Raw genomic sequence first — 20,256 nt, 5'->3', positions numbered from 1 at the left:
TCCTGGAACTCACTTTGTAGACCAGGCTGGCCTCGAACTCAGAAATCCGCCTGCCTCTGCCTCCCAAGTGCTGGGATTAAAGGCGTGCGCCACCACCGCTCAGCTAAGTTGGGTATATCTTATAAAGATTCAAGGAAGTTTAGTATGACAGCATCAGTGATAAAGATGTTAGAGTGTCTTTAAAGATAAATCAGATGTTATACAGAAATCTAAAAATTGAATAGGAATGTATGAATAAAAGATGACTATGTAAGGATGTTTGAGGATTAGGGAGTAAAATGGGGGGAAACTAACTTAATTTAAATGTTCATCCTTTTAGGACAAAATATTTTTTATAGCTGAGCTGCTCACCACCAAGTATTGCTGTCACCTAGCTTTGGGAGTTGGAGAAAATACCCAGCAGTCCAACATCTTGCAGAGACGGACAGGGAGAGCTTCTTGGAAACTCCTTGTGAAGCAAAAGAGGCTGCACCAGGCAGAAGCACCGTGCACAAGCACCATGCAGGAGCCACCCAGGAACTGACAACAGCTTCCCTCTGGGAAAGGAGGGGTGGCAGCCCAGAGCCACAAGCTCAGCTGGAACCATGACCCGTGGAGGATGCTGTTTCTGTTTGATGAGGTTTATGTGGTGAGATGACCCCAGAAAAGCATTAACACTGACTATCAGACAGGGGCACAAATTGTTATACAAAGGTGTGCGTTCAATGGGACAAACATTTAGAATGACCAGGCCTGATCTGTGAAGATCTGCCAAGCGTGGCTACCCTGAGGAAGTGACACCCTGCAAGGAAAGCAGCTCCTCATTCCTGAGAGAGCTGAAGCAACAGGCTTAGCTAAAGGGCTTGCTCACTTTCCAGGCTGACAAATCCTGGAGCCCAGACACAAGGCCAAGTCTCATTAGGAGTAAGTCTCAAGGCTGGAATTACTACCCCATAGTGACTGTTTAGTCCTGAGGTGGGACCACCCCTGTCCTGAAGCACAGTGGACTAAACAGGACAGCAAAGCATGGGAAATGGGACCCTCTATCACAGTGAACACCCTGGGGCCCCTTTCCTGACATCAGAAACCCTAGAAACTAGGGGCAGCTTAAGAGAGGTGGGATCACGGTAGACACCACTACCTGGATCCTGTACCATGGGGACTCAGGAAGCCAGCAGTGGGATTATATAGGAAGAAGCAAGCACTATATACAGGTACAGTAGACAAAGTGTGACCAGATCCATGAGGCTCTTATGTACATCCCTAGGGAAAAAAACCTGCCTTTTCTGTTCACTTCTTCGTGGCTAGTGGGGCTCTTGGGACCAGGGAGGCGCCCTTCCCATCCTCTTACCTCCAGGGTCAAAGCAGGATTATCCAGGATGACATCCCGTTCCACAACCACCTCAGCCTCATCGGGCACCTTGCAAACGGCTGTGATCCGGATCATGTTGTCTGCCTTCAGGTATCTCTCATACTGAGAGTATTCGATCTTCACAGGATACTGTATTTCTGGAGGGAGAAGCGGGTAGTGGGTGGACTGAGCATGGAGCTGAGCTCTGGGATCCTTTCTAGAACGGAGTCGAGGTGGGCTGAGCTGGCAGGAGGCTCTGTATGTTGCCTATTGTTTTTAAAGCTTTCAGCACTCAGGTTTTGTGCAGTTTGTTGAGTTTGTGGTTTTGTTGGTTTGGGTTTGGATTTTTTTTTTTTTAATCGGGAGGTGGGAAGGGGCAGAGTAAGGGACAAGGAGGTTCCAGGATGCAAGCATGTAAGCTTGCATCCAAAATAGAGGGACTTGAAGAGCTGAGTGCAGCTAGCTGCCCCTCCCAGGCCTGGGAAGTGTCAGAGGGTGAGTGTCTTTGTAAGAGACAGGGAAGGATGCTAACCTATTGTCCTCCCATGCCTGGGAAATGTCAGAGGGCGAGTGTCCTTGTAAGAGACAGGGAAGAAGGATGCTAACCTATTGCCCAATGGCAGTGGCAATCTGGGTGGCAACACAGTAATGACTAGGCAGGGAGGCAGAGGCATTGGCTAAATGCTTCAGTTCTCTCAGTCATCTAATAAGCTGTGATCCTAGAGTGACAGTGTCCTTGGCTTCCTCCCCCTGGGCACTCCTGCTTCAGAGCTGTTCATACTCTAGGAAGGCAAAGCTTTGAGGACCACACAAGGTTTTCTAAATCATGTCTCTCCTCCTGTGCTTCCCCACAAAAGCCTTCCATGATGTCTTACTGCCTCGGGGATAAAGTTCAGACCCTCAACTTGGCCCTGTCACAACTGTGCAAAAGGCACCTCCTCCTTAAAGACACCCTGCACTTCTTCATGGGTCTATACATATCAGGCTTGTTTCCACCATACTTCTGACTTGTGGGTTTTCCCTTAATGAGATTTCCTCCTCTGGCTTCTCTTTAGGCCTCAAAGATTCCCTCCGTGGTGCTGGAGATAGAATTCAGGGCCTTGTGCACACTAAGCACATACTCTATCAGCGAGCTATGCTTTCACCCCGCAAAAACCTTCCAACACGGCAGATCGTGGGGCTTTCCCTCTTCAGATGGTCTTGGGCATCGCTTTCCTTCCCCAGCTGTGCTCCATGGCCTTGAGGGGGAAGACAGTTGGGAGAAGGTTCCCTCTGCTTCTACGGAGGGGATTGGCTACAGCAGTCCCTAATATGGAGAAGGAGTTCTCAAATCAGTTGATCCAGCCTCCTCAATGGTCTGACTCTGAAGCTCAGAAAGGGAATAAGACTCACTCACATTTATCCAGGAAGCACCTGAGCGTCAGGCTACAACGCCCACTCCTCCTGCTTTGCCTTCCAGTCTGCTGGGGTTTTTGTTTGTTCTGTTTTGTTTTTTTAACAGAGGGTTAAAATGTTTCCCCCCTTCATATGGGATATTTTTGGTCTACAGAAATAGGTAGTCCTATGCTAGAGATGTACCTTTGTAGCCTTCTTGCCTAGCATCTGGGAGTCCCTGGGCTCTTTTTTTTTTTTTTTTTTTTTTAATTTTTTAGGTGTCAGAGGTAAATAACACCAACAGTTGCTTCTGACACTGACATTTCTGCTGGAAGGGATGCTGCCTCTTCTGGCTCTTAGCAGAGGTAACACAGCTCAATTTTTCTTGGAATTCTTTCAGGACAGGCTATATAATTAACCAGTTTCTATTAATTCTTGATGTGAAGCAAATAGTCACCCCACCCTTGCCAATCTGCTTTGTCAGCCCAAACTTTTCATGACAGCTCCAGGATTTTGCCAATGCCGGCACACACCTACATTCTAATCCCACAGAATCAGTCTCCCTCTGTTCTGCCTGGTTCCCTTCCCATCTCTGCTGCCCTGGAGCAACAAGTCACTGAACCTCCCAAATGCTTAGCTCTCCAAGAAAACCTGTCACTGTCATCAGGAAAAATTGCACCCAGAGCCTGGAAGGGCAACATGGGGCAAGGATTTAAGACTCTGGGATCTTGTAAAGACCACCCAAGGTCAAACCTACAACAGAACTGGGGCAGGGGGGCAGTGAGAACAGGAAAACAGCTACAAAGCCTAGCAAATAGGAGGTGACACTGGGCTTGACATCAGGACACCAAGGACCAACACCTCAGCACTGGCCCTTAATCACCATGGCACAAGCGAGTCACAAGTATCTGAAGCCTTCTGTTCAAGTCTATAACATGAGGCTTGAAATCACCCCTTTTTAAAGAAGGTCAGATGAGGTTACATTCACTCTGAAAATCATGCAGGGTGGCATAAACCCGTACAGGACACTGTGATGTGGCTATGAACTGCTGAAGCCTCCCTTCTTCCTTTGCCAGGGCACAACAAACATGGAGTTAACACCACAGTGACTGTCCTTGCTCACAAGACAGCAACTTCCAGAACATCAGAACTAAGGCTTTACCCATGGAGGCTGTTCACTACTCTGTCCACAGTCAACCGACTCATGGGAAGCAGCAGGACCCCATCAGTGAGCAACTCTTTGGGGCCCTAGATTGATTGAGTCCCACCAACTACAGGATGAGTCCGTTACCTTCTTCGGGATCCAAGGATATTGTGGCCGAGTCTTTCCACACTTCGTGGACAAGGGTACCGTTGTAGACGATGGTCCAGGCTGTCATGTTCATCGTCACCGCCTTCCTGTCACTAGTCATGTTTTTGAGCATCAGGGACAGACTGACTTCTTTGCCTACTGCCAGTACCCCTGTGACCTTGAACTTCCCAGAAATGCTGGGCTCCTTGTCTTCCCCTTCTGGATTCCTCGAAGACGTTGCGCCGAAAGATGCATTAGGTTTGAGTTTGTCCAAAGCCTTTTGGTGCACTTGTCTTTCATCACTGGAACCTGTGCATTGGCGAGAGAAACAAAAACTAAACAAGGGTACCTCAGAGATATAGCTGCAATTCAGACAATGGACAGTGTGACCCGCCTGGAAAGTGGCCTGGATCTAACATTGACACCACTTCTACCTGTCCAAAATGCTCCCAGCAAGGGTCTAATCTTGTCAGGTCTCCATTAACCCTTCTTAGTATAAGGCTTCCAGGCCAGCTGGGCTGTGGTCCCTTTTCAGTCTAGTCTATATACTCTTGGGAAGCCACTGAGAAAGCTAGGTCAGTTTCTGCAAACATTACTATGGGGCTTCATTATTTCCTTGTTTTAAGTTAGTTTTTTTTTTTTTCATTTTCTATCTCCCTCCCTCCTTCCTTCCATCTCTTTCTCACTTCCTTTCTCTTTCTTTGACTGGAAGGTCTTTTCCTGAGACTTGAAGAACAAACCGATCATTTAAAAGCAGACAACAAAACTGAATGGAGAGGATTGAGAATGAATCCATAAGCAAAGCCAGACTCAGGAGGAAGAGCTCCAAATCCCTTCCCCACGTTCCCCAGGCTTGTGTCTAGAGGCACTTTGAGAGTCAGCAAGTGACACTTTTGTCTGTGCAAGTCAGCAAGAACATCCTGAGGCTGGTGAGGTTCTAAGTCATGGCTAGTTTGAATTGCTGAGATGTTTGGAGTCTCAAAAACCGCAAGGGCTCAAACAAAGGGTGCATTCCCTGACTCTATAGGTGCATTCCCTGACTCTATAGGTGCATTCCCTGACTCTATAGGTGCATTCCCTGACTCTATAGGTGCATTCCCNTCTATAGGTGCATTCCCTGACTCTATAGGTGCATTCCCTGACTCTATAGGTGCATTCCCTGACTCTATAGGTGCATTCCCTGACTCTATAGGTGCTGCTGACTATGGCAGCAGAAGTAGTGAGAGGACAGCACTGGCGACACCCTAAAGGCTCACGGCACACTGGGAGAGCAAACAACTCCAAGCTCAGGCTGACTAAGCAGCTCACCGGCTGCTCCTGGCCTTGACCCACAGACACATGTACCATACAGCAGAAGGTCTTGGCCTCCCAAGAGGGCAGAAGAGTGACCATGTTGGCATGTATGGATCCTTAGGCTTTCCCAAAACCAACTTGTGAAAGTTTCAAAGTAAACCAGAAGGCTTAAGATAAGTACTCTCCAAGTCAGTGAATCCTTTCCATGAATTATGTAAATTCCCTGGCAGGGACTTCAGAGGCGCATGCAATCGAAGGGAAGCTACTGGTTTGGGCTCCTCTGGGATTTGGATGAAGAAAGGGAGGGACTCATCTCCAGAGATCTGGAGCCTGGTCTAAGGCTCCTCCCTTGTACCCACCCTGCTGAAAGCAAGAGGCTAGATTACCCGGCTTGAGAGCTCCCGGAGGGTCAGGTTCCTCTGAATGCCCTTCCATCCTCTAGCTGAGCTGTCAGTCCACACCCAAAGCTGAAGGCTCTACTGAGCCTCTGAGCCTCTTTGCGTGAATCCCCGAAGCAGGCGTTTGCACAAGGAGGTTCCAGAGCCTATATAGGTCACCTGCTGAGCTTACTCAAGACTATGCTTCCTGCTGCTGTTTTCTCACCGCAGTATTGCTATTGTGCAAATGCTTAGCAACCCATTTTTATGGGCTTTTCCTGCCCGGGGCTCTCTGAGACCAACTGGCATTATTAGGCAAGAAGATGTAGGTAACATCAGATAGCTGTTCCATCCTGCTGTCACGCATGAGCAGAGGTCCTGCCTGGAGTCCCGGAGGGAGCTTCCTACTAGGCTTCCCTCCATTGCTTAGAAGGTTTCTAGGACTTCAGAGTCACAGGATCAATATGTGAGAGTAGTGGGGAAAGTCACAGGCTCATACAGCCAGGAGAGCAGCAGTACATGAACAAAATAATCTGCGGGAAGGTGTTATTCCAGGGAAGGTAAGGGAAGGTATCCAAATGGATGGAGCCCACCATCCTAGTCATTAAGTCCTTACTGTGTGCCAAACACTCTACTCTGTGTGCATTTTTGTATTGGAATCCAACCCAAGAGAGACACTGCTATTCTTGTTTGGTTGGCCGGGGAAACAAGAAAATCAGAGATAATACAAAGCCTGCTATAAGTGGTAGGTAGGACTGAGAGTCGCCTTCTGTCCTGGATTATTTGTTTCCTGTTCCCCATGCTTGTCTTACACCATGCTATTGAAATTACCAGCCTGGCACCTGCCTCTCCAGTGACACCATCTGCTGAGATTTATCTACAGGGCACCTGGAGTAGGCACTCAGACTGTGAAAGTTGTCAGATCATTTATTACAGCAGGCATGATCCCATTCCAATGCTCTACCATTCTCAAACAAGTGTATTTCTATTTCAGAGAATTTCAACAGTGTTTACAGACCACAAAGTGGCCATCCAGTGGTACCTAGAGTGGACACCTCTGGTCTCAGAGTTAGACTCCACCTTCAAGAGACAGTTTTCTCCTGTGAACACTGACTAACACCAATAGCCAGCAGTTGTCGGAGATTCGGTCTGATTTTTAGAAGCGCACTTTTCTTTCACCCTTCCCTCTACCACTTCCTAGAAACTGACTGTGAGGGTCATTTGAGTCTCGAGTCAACTTTCCCCAAGTATTTTAGAAAGAGCAAAGTATGAGTCCATTGGAGAGTAGCCATGGCCTGCTAGAGCAACTGCTAAATTACTCTGGGCTGTTTTTAAGGCGGAACCACACCTCCAAATGGAGAGCTTTTGCCATCCTTGAGAACGGCTATGCTGCTGGTTCCCATAGCAACATGGTGTGACCATGGCCTTCCTAGGTTACCGTAGGAGGATGGCAGCAGTACAGATGATGGAGATTTCATTAGACTCCTCTAGGAATCATACCCCAGGGCTCCTGAGTGGGTGGGGGCCATGCATGCAGATGGCACAAGCTCACATCCCTGAGTTTGTTTCTTTACTGAGATGGCATTCTCTGTCTATGTTCTTGGAGACTAGAGACTTGATAGAGAAATGTGTCCCAAAGCCCTTGAGGACCGGACCTCTCCTTGTGATGCCCAATCATAGAAACATCAGTTCAGTTGACAATTGAGAAAGGACATATCTGGAGGTGGACTGGGTTTACCCTTGTCTGTGCTCTGACGTTAACTCCCCCAGGTATTATAGCCGTCCTTAATGCTTCTGTCCCCATGGAAAGCAACAGTTGAGCACTTGAGACATCCTGCCATTTCTGTACAACTAGCTGGGATGTCGGAGTACCGGGGAAAGGCTCTTTTTCTTGTCACTCTCAGAGCTGTCCACCCATCACCAAGCCCCCCATGTGGCATTGCTCCATCAGCACCCATCCTACCTTCTGGATGCTTGTACTTGTCTGTGACATCCATGCGAGAGTTGCTGCCCACTGCCTTGGTGCTGATGTATTTGCCAATGGAGTGAGTGTCCACAGAATTCTGCTTCTGGGTGTTATTTCTATTATTATAGATCCAAGTGATGCGATCTGCATTAACCTCCGCGAAGATGAAGACCATGTCAAAATTCTGGTCCACATCACCGGCTTTGATTGCATTAACAGAAGCTGGACCGCACTGGAACACACCTGATGGCCAGAATGTAGAGTTTAGATGCATGCAAACCACAGCTAAAGCCATCCACTCCAGCCTGGCTAGGATCTGACTCTGGGGGCATACTGATATGACAACATAGCACTCCTCTGCCTTTACTCCAGCCAGACCTCAGCTCTAACTGTGACCCATTGGTCTGGCACAGAGCAGATACCCATCACCATCATTCTGTACCAAGTCCCTGGTCCAGCTCCACTTAAGACTTGCATGTCTCAGCTGGGCAGAACCACTGAGGTCAGTCTGGTCTTTCTCTAAGGTGCTGCCTTTCTGCCTCTGAAATCACTCTAGCCCAGAGGTGTACTGACTTTCTATCTCTAGAAATCTTTCCTGAACATCTAATCCGTGGGATCCTTCCTCCTCAGAGTTTTTAACCCCAACCTTCACCAAAAGTAAAGACCCAGGACTGAGCAGAAGCAAGGCGACCCATCTGAAGGGAGCCTCGCCTGTCAGAAGGCTCACAAGGAGGGAGCAGAAGCAGCGGCAGCCATTGCCGTGGGCCTGACAGAGAAAGAATAACAGGACTGACTCCAGGGCTTCTGCTGGAGGCAAAGATAGGAAGTAATTATTGGCAAGGGAGAGTATCTTTTCTCTGTTGCCTGACATATGCTAGGGCTCTTCAGTGGTAACAACAGCCTGAGGGGCTACAGAGGAGGGATTCATTCAAATGACACAAAATAAGGAAAAAAAAATCTTCATGCTATTGTACACTGTGGAGCTAGAGAGGGTTTTGGGCAAGATCAGAGCAGCTCCAGCGGGGTTACCTTGGCTTCTCTCCTGGGGGGTGGCATCCAGGACCTGCCATCCATTGTATGCGGGGCCTAGGTCAGTCCGCACGAACCAGCCTTCATTCCAGACGTGAAAATTCCTGCAGACAGAAGGCCACATAACAAGTGAAGGACAACATCATTTCTCTGACCAAATGCAGCTCTCAGATGCTCCCTGAAGATGCTCCCTGTGCCAGAGATTCTGTTAGTCCTGGTGGGTGTCATCTCCCTGAAATCCTCCCAGGACTGTTACCTGAGGCTCAGAGACACAGGAAACAGAGCTTGGGCCGACTGCAGAGAGTAAAGAGGCTGCTCTGAAAAGTCAGAATCAAGGGAGAGGAACCCCAAATTCGACTCCTGTCTGGTGACCCTTGAACTATACATGCATGAGACAAATCAAGTATTGTGACAAAAATGATGGAGGTGAGCTGCTCCCACTGTAGGGAGGCAGTTTGCAGGTTTTGTCCATCTAGGGTTTTGCTGGCACACAGTAAGAGGATAACAGCCGTTCAGCATGCCTGGGGTATAAGCCAAAGGAACTTAGCACACAGAGGACCAGCCATGACAGTAATTCAGCCTCAAGAGAAAAGACTATCAGGACTTGAGGTTGTCAGGCAAGGGCTTTAAAGAAGCTACGCTAGCCAGAATTAATGGCATACAGGGGATATATTCGCAGAGAACAAAAAGAGAGGAACTTCTGGCAGACAAATAGAAATTTTTTTTAGAAGAATCGAATGGAATGTTTTAACTGCACCCTCGCTGATATCTGAAAGGGAATCATTCAGTGGATAAGTTTACTAGGAGAACGGCTATAAGAGAGGAGGAATGAGCATTCTTAAAGCGAGATCTGCAGATCACATGAATTATGTCTGCAAATGGGAGAGAAAAAAAAAAAGATGATGAAAAACCAATAAAGTAGAAAATAGATACAACATGTATGCTGGACAGAAACTTAACCATATTACAGTTATAAGATACTTACAGATTAATAAGAGGAAAAATAAAAAAGAAGAATATGCCAAAAAAGAGTGGCAGCTTTCCTAAGCATGGTGACTGAACATATGATTCTAGTTTTAACCTCACTGCTATTAAAAGAAGATTAAAATGGGGCTGGAGAGATGGCTCAGACGTTAAGAGCACCAACTGCTCTTCCAGAGGTCCTGAGTTCAATTCCCAGCAACTACATGGTGGCTCACAACTGTCTGTAATGGGATCTGATGCCCGCTTCTGGTGTGTCTGACAGCAACAGTGTACTCATATAAATAAAAAATAAATCTTTAAAAAAACAAAATTAAAAGTCTCTCGAATAACCCTGATTCAAAAGGGGATTTCTCATGCCTACATTAGGATTTAAAAAAAAAATGGTAAAGAGAAACCATGATGGATTCTGCCTGCTAAACAGAGATTAAAGTCTAGGCTGGGGGCCTTGGTCATGTTCAGTATGAAAGCAACTGCTACTGGCAGTGGGGAGGATTTAAGGTGGCACAGCCTTTGCAGAGGGCAATTTGGCAATGAGTATAAAAATCTCTAAAAATCTGCATACCCACCAAGCCAGTATTTCCACCTTGAGGGATTTCTCCGGTGGAAAACCGCATGGCTATACACAGTTGTCCCGCCGAAGGCGCTCACTCCAGCATGGTTGTGAGAGTGAGAGCGTTGGAAGAAAAATTCCCCATCAATGGGATGACCAGACACATTGCTGCACAGCTATAATAGAATATCACACCACGGTAAAGTAAATAACAAGCAAAATGAAGCCAGTGTTTAACACGGAGAGGTTATCTAATATAGCATAAAGTAAGGAGGTCAAATGGAAGCTGTGTGTGTAGTACACAGATTAATCCTGGGACGCCAAAGCAGCAGTCTGTGACCTCTAGGCCAGATTGTGCTACATAGTAACACACATCCCAGAAGCAAAACGAACCCCGCAAAATACAAAACCGAAAACCCAAAATCAACAATTAGATTTTCTAAGATAAAATGAAAACAAAATTAATTACAAAATCAAGGCAGAAAACTGTGCGTGTGAGAGTGTGTGTGTGTGTGTGTGTGTGTGTGTGTGTGTGTGGTGATAGGGCTTGAACTCAGAACCTTGGGTCTGTTAGGCAACCCCTCTACCATTGATACATAGCCTTGCCCCTGTATTAACTCCTTTAATCTTTGACTCTATAAAATGGAAATTATTAACTGTTCCTTTTTTTTATGATTCATAAACTGTGGCACCAAGAAAAGTGATTCCACAACTTACACTCAGGAAATTCAAGTATAAAGGAAGGAAAGGGGAACAAATGTCACAGTATTAATACAGAACACAGTAATAATTTAACTGTGTAATGGATCATATTACATTTAAATAATTTCACTTTTGAAGGATATTTAGTAGCAAGGAGAGCATGTTTATAACACACACACATTCACACACACAAATACAGGGGGTGCAGTTAAATAAATAATAAATATAAAAACATTTAAAGACTTAAAGCTCAGTCCCATACTAAAAAGCAAGCAAATCCTATAAGTGGAACCATGAGATGACTTCCATCTGAGAGACATAATAGGATGCATTCATCACATGTTCTATCTTGTTCCTGAACTTTGCAAAATTATCTTAATTCTACACTCAATAAAAAGCATTAAAGAATGCATAGGAAATTATCAAATGTTAAAACGTGGGAACAATATGGCTATAGTTGAGTTTTACTTTTTTTTTTTTTTTTTTTTTTTTTTTTTTTTGGACAGGGTTTCTCTGTGTAGCCCTGGCTGTCCTGGAACTCACTTTGTAGACCAGGCTGGCCTCGAACTCAGAAATCCGCCTGCCTCTGCCTCCCAAGTGCTGGATTAAAGGCATGTGCCACCACGTCTGGCGAGTTTTACTTTTCTTATATTTTAAAAATTCCTATAACTAGAGAAAATAAGCTCTGGCAAAGACAGGCTTCCCGCCTCAGGCCTCAGAAGGACTGTGTGCTTATTAACAGTCACAGAAGCCTGCTTCTCCCAGCTCCTGGTCCAAATGAGTCATGATGCAAACCTGGCAGTTTACAAACCACCGCTCTAGAGCTTGTCCTATGCTCTGTCACTTTTGAGTTCCTTGGGTGAGGAGATTCTGCCTAGGAAGCGGTCACAAACCCCAGGTTTCTTCTGCAGATAAACTCTAAACATAGCCTTGGCTACTGCGTCACTAGGACCCCTTTCCAGATGTGGGGAGTGTGCTGAGCAGAACTCTGTGTCTTGCTTCTGTTTTTACTCCAGAACCACTGCTCTTTGTGTTCGGGTATAAACTACTCTATACAGTCCCTGTTTTTAACCTCTTGGCACCCAGTGTCCCAGGGCAAGTGCTGAGTCAAGCTTGCCAATTTGAACAGCTTTGGGAACAAGGCTCCTGAATCAGCCTTGGTGACCTCACTATAGTTCAAGTGGTTAAGGGTTAGTAGGGGCAGGAATTCAAAGGCAGAGCTCTGTATAAGAAGACAGGGGATGGGTCACTGAAGAAGAATAGGGACCAACAGGTCTTCTTTGAACACACCACTCCCTAGGTAGGGCAGGGCAGAGCAGGGCAAGGCAGGGCAGGGCAGGGCTGGGCAATCCTCATCTGCCTCCTACCTTGAAGCTCTGCAAAATCTACAGATAGTGATCTGTGTACGATGAGAGAGAGGAGAGGGGGAGGGGGAGGGGCAAGGGGAGGGAGAGGGAGAATGAACAGAGAAAAGCAGAATTATCAAGAAAACTTGGGCAACTTTTCCTAAAAATTTGGTTGACACTCTGAATAATCTCCAGAGCCCTCCCCTTCACAGTGGCCCAACAAGAACCTGGGTTAAAAACAACCACCACCACCCAACATCAAGTTCCCCCAAGTATCCTGCTTCTGAAGAAAGCAAAGGCTCTGGATAAACAAGAAAGCTTGTCTCTCTTAGGCTTGGGGAGAAGCTGTACTCTGCTGGAGGCTGCATGTGTGACTACAAGGGAGCGCTGAAGAAACTGCAGAGGATGCTTAGCCCAGCCCTTCAATGTATAGGTGGGAAATTAAACACAAAAACCCCACAGACAATAAAACCAACAGGAAGTAATTAAGCATCTCACGGTCATTGAGAGTGTTTGTCTCCTAGCTGCTCAAAAGTTACAGGCCACAAGGGGCTGGTTCCAGTATTCCTTGGGGAACCAAACTCTACAATGTTCAAAAAGGATATATATATGTGTGTGTGTGTGTATACATATATATATATATATATATATATACATATATATATATGTATATATATATCTCCTTTAGGTGACTTATAATGCCTAATACAGTATAAATGTGACATACAGGTATGTGATATCATTTAGGGAATAATGAAAAGGTCTATCATGTTCAGACAGACAAAATCATGGTAGGCCTAACTACATTTCCAGTTCAGAGTCTGTGAGTCTGTGAACAGATACAGAGGGCTGGCTGTAACTCTTGGTGGGCATCTTTTCACTCCTCTGTAAGATGACCAGGACTCTCTCTCTCCCTCAGTTTGCTTCCAGTCCTAATGTTCTTTGTGTTAATAGAAACCCATTATGTTCTAACTGTAGCTTAGTCACAAATTCACAGTGTGACGTTGAGCAAGTCAGTTTTCGTTGTGGCACCCCTGGGATATGTTTGGTCTTATCAGGAAGTGTTATTTACTGTTTAAAGTGAGCCAAGGAACTGTGCTTCTCCATCCAAGTGGATGACAGCACCCAACCTAATATTCCACACCATGATGTCTTGCCAACCTTCTTTGGAAAATACCCAGATAGGATCTGTTGGTTGTCTCAGGCTTTAGGCAGGAATAATAGCAATCGCATTCTCTAGTGCTTTGTGAGGAGATTTTGTCCTTTTGGAATAAATTACTAAGCTGCCAAGAAACTAGATTTAATTCAACTTCTCTGTGTCTCAGTCCCTCACCAGTAGGTTGGGTCTGAAAATACAAAGTAACAATACCTATCCCCTGATTTGTGAATGTAGATGTCAGCACAGAGAACACTAGCTGGCATCCAGCTACACATCAGCTGTTGCTAAGCGCTTCCTGACCGATCGTCACCTGCAAAGTCAGGTTCTGATGGGCAGCAGTGTAAATCTAAAGCTTTCAACATTTATGGCATGAAGCTTTAGACCCAAGTTTTTCTGCCTAAAATTAACCTGGGCTTACTATAAAAGGTTAGTTATTCTCTCCTTGGATGTGCTTGCTGTGTGGGTCTCTGGAGGGAGCAACTAGATCTCACACCAAATACAGGGTCTGGGAAGAAGAATATGGTTGAGACACTATGGGAAGACACTTGGATGATAATTAAGTCCTGGACCAAGGGCAGCTTGCACAAGTTCAGAGTAGGTGTGTAGCAGAGATGGAAACAAGGCTCGGGACCCTAACACCATCCAGGCCTGGTTCTCTGCACACAGCTACCAGGGAAGGGGGTTGGGGGTGGGGATGGATACAAATCCCGTTGCTTTCTGAGAAGGGATCCATAAAAGAAGTTAGGAGAGTGAGGGTGACGGGCCCCATAGGAGAGGAGTGAGGGTGACAGGTCCCATAGGAGAGTGAGGGTGATGGGCCCCACAGGAAGTCTGATTCTAGATCTGGAATCTCCCTTAAAGCCAACAGAATGGCAGTAGGGCCACCCAGGTCTGTTTCTTTCAGGCTCTACTGTCTTCAAAGTGATCATATTTGGAATAAATTACCAAGCTGCCAAGAAAATGAATTCAGTTTTAAAGCCCCACATTTCTCTTTTGTTGAAGCTTCTCTTGAGGGTTCCTTCCCTGGGTTCCCACAGGGCTTGACTTAAATCCCTGGCCTGGGCATCACTTCCAGTACCCTGTCTCTTGTCCCCAACACTGTGTGGATGCTTTCAGGAGAGGAGTCTTAAGTCCTGTGGTCACCTTGCAGTTCCTGGTGTGACGGGGTCATCACAGCCAGGTGAAACCACAAGAGACCTTCCCACAGAGATCTTCCAGGCTGCTCCTGTTCGGCCATCTGTTCCTCCTTTGGAGGAACGGTTTCCCCCAGTGATCAGAATTAACTGTGGGGAGATTTCAGATACCACAACAAAACCAAAACCATGAAGAAGAAAAAAAATTAATTTGTGGGAAGCTGGAAAGCAAAACTCTTGTCATTAGTATTGATGTCACTAGGGAGAAAGCTATGTATCTGCAAGAAAGGGAAAGGACTCCCAATAAAGCTCTCTGGGAAACCTCCTGAAGCCGTGTGATCATAGGGGATTATCTGTGTTCACTGTCCTGTAGCGGGGAGGGGACACTTTTACTAGTTTAGCTGTTGGCATGGGGTGGTTTGTTTGTATTAAAAACTTTCCTTAGTTTTTTATTTCATTTTTTTTTCTGTTAGACTGAACACAGTTCAGGAAATTTGGACCTTCACATTCTGGAAATAATAAGTAACCCTGTTATATGAACAAGCTCAAAGTTGGACAAAAATGGTAACTGCTCTAAAGTTCTTCTAGTCATGTGGCTACTTGTGAACAACTATGCATATGTGTGTCCTTCAAAACCGACTCAAGCAATGGGTTACTGACTGTGTGTGTGGTACTTTATATAAAGAGAGCCACAGATATCTATGCATATATACAGAATATTCCACTGATAATAGCTGTTAATAACCTATCATATGGTATAACCTTAAACAGCTATAATAATATGTGTATACTATAAACATATTGATATAAGTAATTATTCATTTTAAAACTTTAGAAAATCTACTTCTAGCTGGCATCTGTTATAAATTATATATATATCTGTGTGCATATGGTTCCATGTGACTATGGTGTATTTATGATTAGAAATATACGATGCTTAAACACATACATTTTCTTATTTTCACCTGCAACCCAGAAGAAACATGTTTTCATCCTGTCAACTAAGAAACATAATAATTGTATATAAGCTATGAGAAAATGCACTGGGTTTTTTTTCTTGTTTAAGAAAATAAGCTGTGCACGGTGGTGCACACCTTCAATCTTAGCTCTCAGGGGCTGTCACAGGAACATCTTGAGTTTGAGGTTGGAGGTTATCCTCGGCTGCAAAGTGATTCTACACTTTAAAAAAACCCCAAACAAACAAACAAACCAACAAACAAACCAACAAACAAAAAAACGAAACAACAAACAAAGTAACCCTTCCTAAAGGAGAAAAAAATTAAGTAATATGGGTTGCGTGAATTAAGATAAATTTGTATTCTTTGTTGGAAAATCAGTAGCTTCTATTTTAACTTCTCAACTGGGACCAGGGCTAATGACTGCTATAAACCTCCAGTGGTCTCCTGGAGTTCTTAACCCAGATTTCCACTGGCATCAGACTCTCCCAAAACTTACAGTGTAGGTCCTGCAAGTTACATGGTTAGCTCAGCAACATTTCTACTCCGAACTAATGCCCTGACTCACGTGTTACTTTCCTTCCAATTCCAGCGTGGAACTGAGGTTCAGGGCAACAGGGGAGACTTCCTCATACGTGGTACGCTATGCCCAGGGAACTGGCTCATCACTTACCACACGCTATCACTGCCTTTCTCCAGGGGATTTCCCATGGCATCGTAGTACACATCCACACTGAGGTTGCGATCTGTGTCGTGAGCCGAGTTGAAGTTGGTGATCACCCGAGAGGGAACCCCCAAGCTCCGCAGCACTACAAACCAAAGTGACTGTGAGGATGCTGTTGATGGTACACTAGCATACTCCATTACTGCCCACTGACCCACAAAAGGCACACCATGCCCATTTCACCTGTGTTGAGGGTTCCAGCAAAGACCCAGCACTGGCCAAATTGGACTGGCCTGAAGCCAGATTTTTTCCAGTTCTTGAGGATCTCCACACTACCATTCCAGGTCCTTGGGTCCACACCACCGGCGTAATTACCACTCCAGTTCCCAGAAAGAACACCGCTGTCATCATTGCCATTAATCTGTATAGAAATATCCCCATATCCCAAATGAATTAATACCATGCCTTGTCTACAGGAGTGACATACAGAAGTCAGAACACAAGGTAGGAGATGAGGAAGCTATGGAGCCTTGAGTACACCTGTCTATAATGAAAATTGTAGCAAATCACTTAGAAGAAGAGGGGCTTTTATGAGTTTAGAGGTATTTTGTTTAATGGGCCAAGTCTGATTGCTTCTGGATGACATCAGTTTTTTACTACAGAATGACACGAAGCAGGAGACTCCACAGTTTGTCAGCAGCAAGACAGGGCCCAGAGATCCTATTTGCAGAAGACAATGGCTGTCTGCTTGTGTGTGTGTGTTTGTACCTGTCTTCTAAAATTTACTTTGAAACTTTAACATATAACTTCTCAAAAAAAAAAAATAAAGTTGGAATATGGTCCTTCCTTCCTTTCCTCCTTCCCTCCTTCCTTTCTTTCTTCCTTCAATCATTTGTTCATTTATTAATTCAGCTTAAATATGATTCTAGTATAAGGAGCACAAATGGGACACAGCACTACTGACAGTCACTGGATGAGGACTTGGGAGGCCTGAGTTCTATTTTCCCACTTCTTTTACAGGTGTGCATGAAGTACTTATAGATGGAGTGATATCAAAGGGTGCAATGTTGAGGTTCATCAAGTCACCTGTGGAGAAGGGATCAGAGAGGACATAAGACCGGCCTTCAGTAGACAGTTGCTGAAACCAATGACAAGTACCTAAAGGACTTGCATATTTCTCTCTATTTTTGTATAGGCCTGGATTTCTTCATACTAAAAGTAGTAAAAGAGACCAGGGACTGTATCTATCTCAGTAGTAGGGTACTTGCCTAGCCTGTGTGCAGCTAGGTTCAATCTCCAGCAATGCACATGCTCACATTCATCTTCATACACCACCAGGTGTGAGAGGAGAAAGAGCTCATAGGTGCTCCCTGTCACCTGCCTTCTTGGGGATCTTGGGAGTCAGTTTGTTTCCCTGACCATTGCACCTTCACATTCCAATACAGGCAAAGTGCACTGTAGATTCATCAGAGGAACCCTTCCAGCCAGTTTTCAGAGACCATTAAACTCTGCTGTTTATCCCAACTGTACAGTGCGAGGCTAGACTGGGACCTCACAGACTGGCTCCTCAACCTGTCATATCTATCCCTTCTCGTTGGAGCGCCTATGAATGTACCAAGATGTATGAAGGAGGACAGCAGACATAGAAGCATCTTGGCCCAGGACGAGCCACCAGTCTTGCCTAGCTGCCAGCCCAGAGGTAAGCTCTCTGTCACATCCAGGGGTACCATGCAAGCTTCCTTGACCAGGGAAGATGTGCAGCTCACCAGCTCCAGGGGTCATGGGTGCTTGGGGTAAGGTCATTGCTGGCTGAAAGCCGAGTACTTCAAAGCTCTGCAGAAGCCATAATTAACTCCTGGCCTGGCCCAACCCAAAAGGAGGGTCTGGAGAGAGCATCAGGGAGGCATGTCTGAGGAAACCAGCCCTGAGATAGCGTGGATTGGCCCCAGGCTGAGTGAGTCAGCAGCTGAAGAGCCAGCTGGCTTTGAGGCTAGACTCAACTACTCTACTTGTTGGCAAGAGATTTGGCTTTTTAAGTGGCCCTGATCTCCAGTCTTACTTGACCTCTGCCACCATCGGCTACCCTTTATCTAAGCAACTTGCTTTTAAAGGTTCAGCCCAGTGCTCCATTCTCCGGTTCTGGATATCCAAGGCCTTCCTGGATCTGTAGGTCTTAAGTGTAGGTCTCTGGGCCCATCTCACTTCTTTCCTACAAGGCTCTGTTCCAGATCCTGTTCTTTTGAGAAGCCCTGCCTAACTAATCTTAGGCATCAGCATGCTACCCAAAGCCTGTTTAGATTTCTAACAAAGTAACTGGGCAGCCTGGGCATAGTCCAAGGTGTGCCTAAACCACGGGCCAACAACATAAAATGATGCTAAAGATATTTCTATATGATTACTTAGTTCAGGGAAGTTAGAATGGAAGAGCTCACTTTGATTTTTAGCTTTCTTTGGAGACAGGGTTCCTCGGTGAAGCCAAGACTGACCCATGATCCCTTGGCCTCCTCAGGCTTCCAAGTGCCAACACAGTGAACTTTAAATTTTTAAACAGATAGATCCTTTTGGATGGAGACACTCTGTACACACTTGAGTGCAGAGCCATGGATTCCTCCAGGACTGTGATGTGTGTGTGTGTGTGTGTGTGCTGTTCTCATGTATAGGTCCATGAGAATGGAAAGAAGCCCTGACCAGATAGCTCAAGACATTGTTTGACTCACAAGGACACACTGTGACTAGGTGTGAACCTCCTCTGCTGTCTAAAACTGAGTGGGGCTCTCTGCTCTCCTCCTGTCAGGAAACTTGAGGGTTCCATGCTGCTGAGGAGGCCCACATTCCAGTCTCATTGGGCACACCCCCCTCTTCCTAGGAGGTCTCATGATGGAGCAGAACTTCTCCTCCCTCTCATTCTGTCTCTGGAGAACACCTAAAGGGCATGTTCCCATGCCATCTAAACCAGGCCTTGCCATATGGCAGAAAGAGCTTTGAAACCAACTATGCTTGGGGTCCGGTTCTGTTTTTGCTGCTTGGTCACTATAAATGTCAGGTAAGCCCTTTAATTTATAGGAGTCCCATGTTCTCTATTGGCAAAATGGGCAAGGTCATAGCTACCAAACACGAGACATGAGTTCATGGGTCTGACACGCAGATACATGATAGCACGATAAGTATTACTTGCTATTGTTTTCTGCTACTTACCATGGCACTCAGCACCCGGCAAACATATTTGGGGTCATTTCTGCGGGCCACATCAGTCACAGGGTCACGACGGAAATTCAGACTCCTATCCAAAATGGAGAGGCTGATGTTCAGAATGTCTTCTTCAAACTGTTTATAATGGAACCACATGTTAAGATGAAGGAAATGACCCAGTTTGTTGGCTAATTACAGGAACAAGGAGCACAACGGTGAAGACCACGGGTCCTGCCCAAGCCCTGTCACTCTGTGTTCTTCAGAGCTAAGAGCCATTGAGGAGCAGTCACCATAACTAGTCTTTACCCAGCAAGCTCACCAGCTCTCTCAATCCACATAAGCCCGAGCTCACTCCACTAACATGAACAGGAGACGGCACATTGCAGTCCACTCTCAGCTTGCTGTGGACTCAGGAAAATATCAGCCTTTCTAGCCTTAGTTTCTCTACGTGATCAGGCCAAACTCATCTCAAAGTTCCTTTGTACCTCTGACTGTGATCTTGAGTATACCATTTAGATTCCTGGAGAACTAGAAATAAAGATAAAGTATGTGGCAGAAGACATAACTAAAGATAGTTTTACAAAATAAAAGCCATGTGAATTGTTGCACATGCTAGCTCTTCCTGTCCTGAGTCTTGGCGCTTGTTTCGCTTTCTTCCTAAAATGTTCTTCTTCAAGCTAGCTAACCAGCAGCCTCCCTTCTCTCCTCAGGCTCACAAGCTCCTTCCTAAGAAAGGCATTCACAAACTATCCCACCCCAAGTCACCCTGCTCCCACTCTAGGGTGTATCATGTACTTTCATCCTCCTTATTTTCTCCCTTTTAATTAACTCAATGCATAAACTCAACTTAGAAACTTTTTTTTTGTCTGCTACACTACATTTTATTTTATTTTATTTTTTTTGTTTTTTTTTT

At 45.6% G+C, this 20,256-nt stretch overlaps 1 protein-coding gene across 1 annotated transcript in view; it reads right to left on the bottom strand.

Annotated features, from left to right (window-relative positions):
* Tgm3 (transglutaminase 3) overlaps positions 1-20,256 on the bottom strand; it is a 38,739-nt gene that overhangs the window by 4,191 nt on the left and 14,292 nt on the right. Inside the window, exons 5-11 of the mRNA XM_021156420.1 lie at positions 19,350-19,478; positions 16,398-16,575; positions 16,164-16,299; positions 8,661-8,764; positions 7,629-7,874; positions 3,996-4,304; positions 1,331-1,488 (exon numbers count right to left, since the gene is read on the bottom strand). Coding sequence (XP_021012079.1) covers positions 1,331-1,488; positions 3,996-4,304; positions 7,629-7,874; positions 8,661-8,764; positions 16,164-16,299; positions 16,398-16,575; positions 19,350-19,478 — 1,260 coding nt within the window. The remainder of the gene's footprint in view (positions 1-1,330; positions 1,489-3,995; positions 4,305-7,628; positions 7,875-8,660; positions 8,765-16,163; positions 16,300-16,397; positions 16,576-19,349; positions 19,479-20,256) is intronic.

Source organism: Mus caroli, chromosome 2 (assembly GCF_900094665.2).
Source record: "Mus caroli chromosome 2, CAROLI_EIJ_v1.1, whole genome shotgun sequence".
NCBI lineage: Eukaryota > Metazoa > Chordata > Mammalia > Rodentia > Muridae > Mus > Mus caroli.
This window is presented reverse-complemented; position numbering and strand designations above follow the sequence as displayed.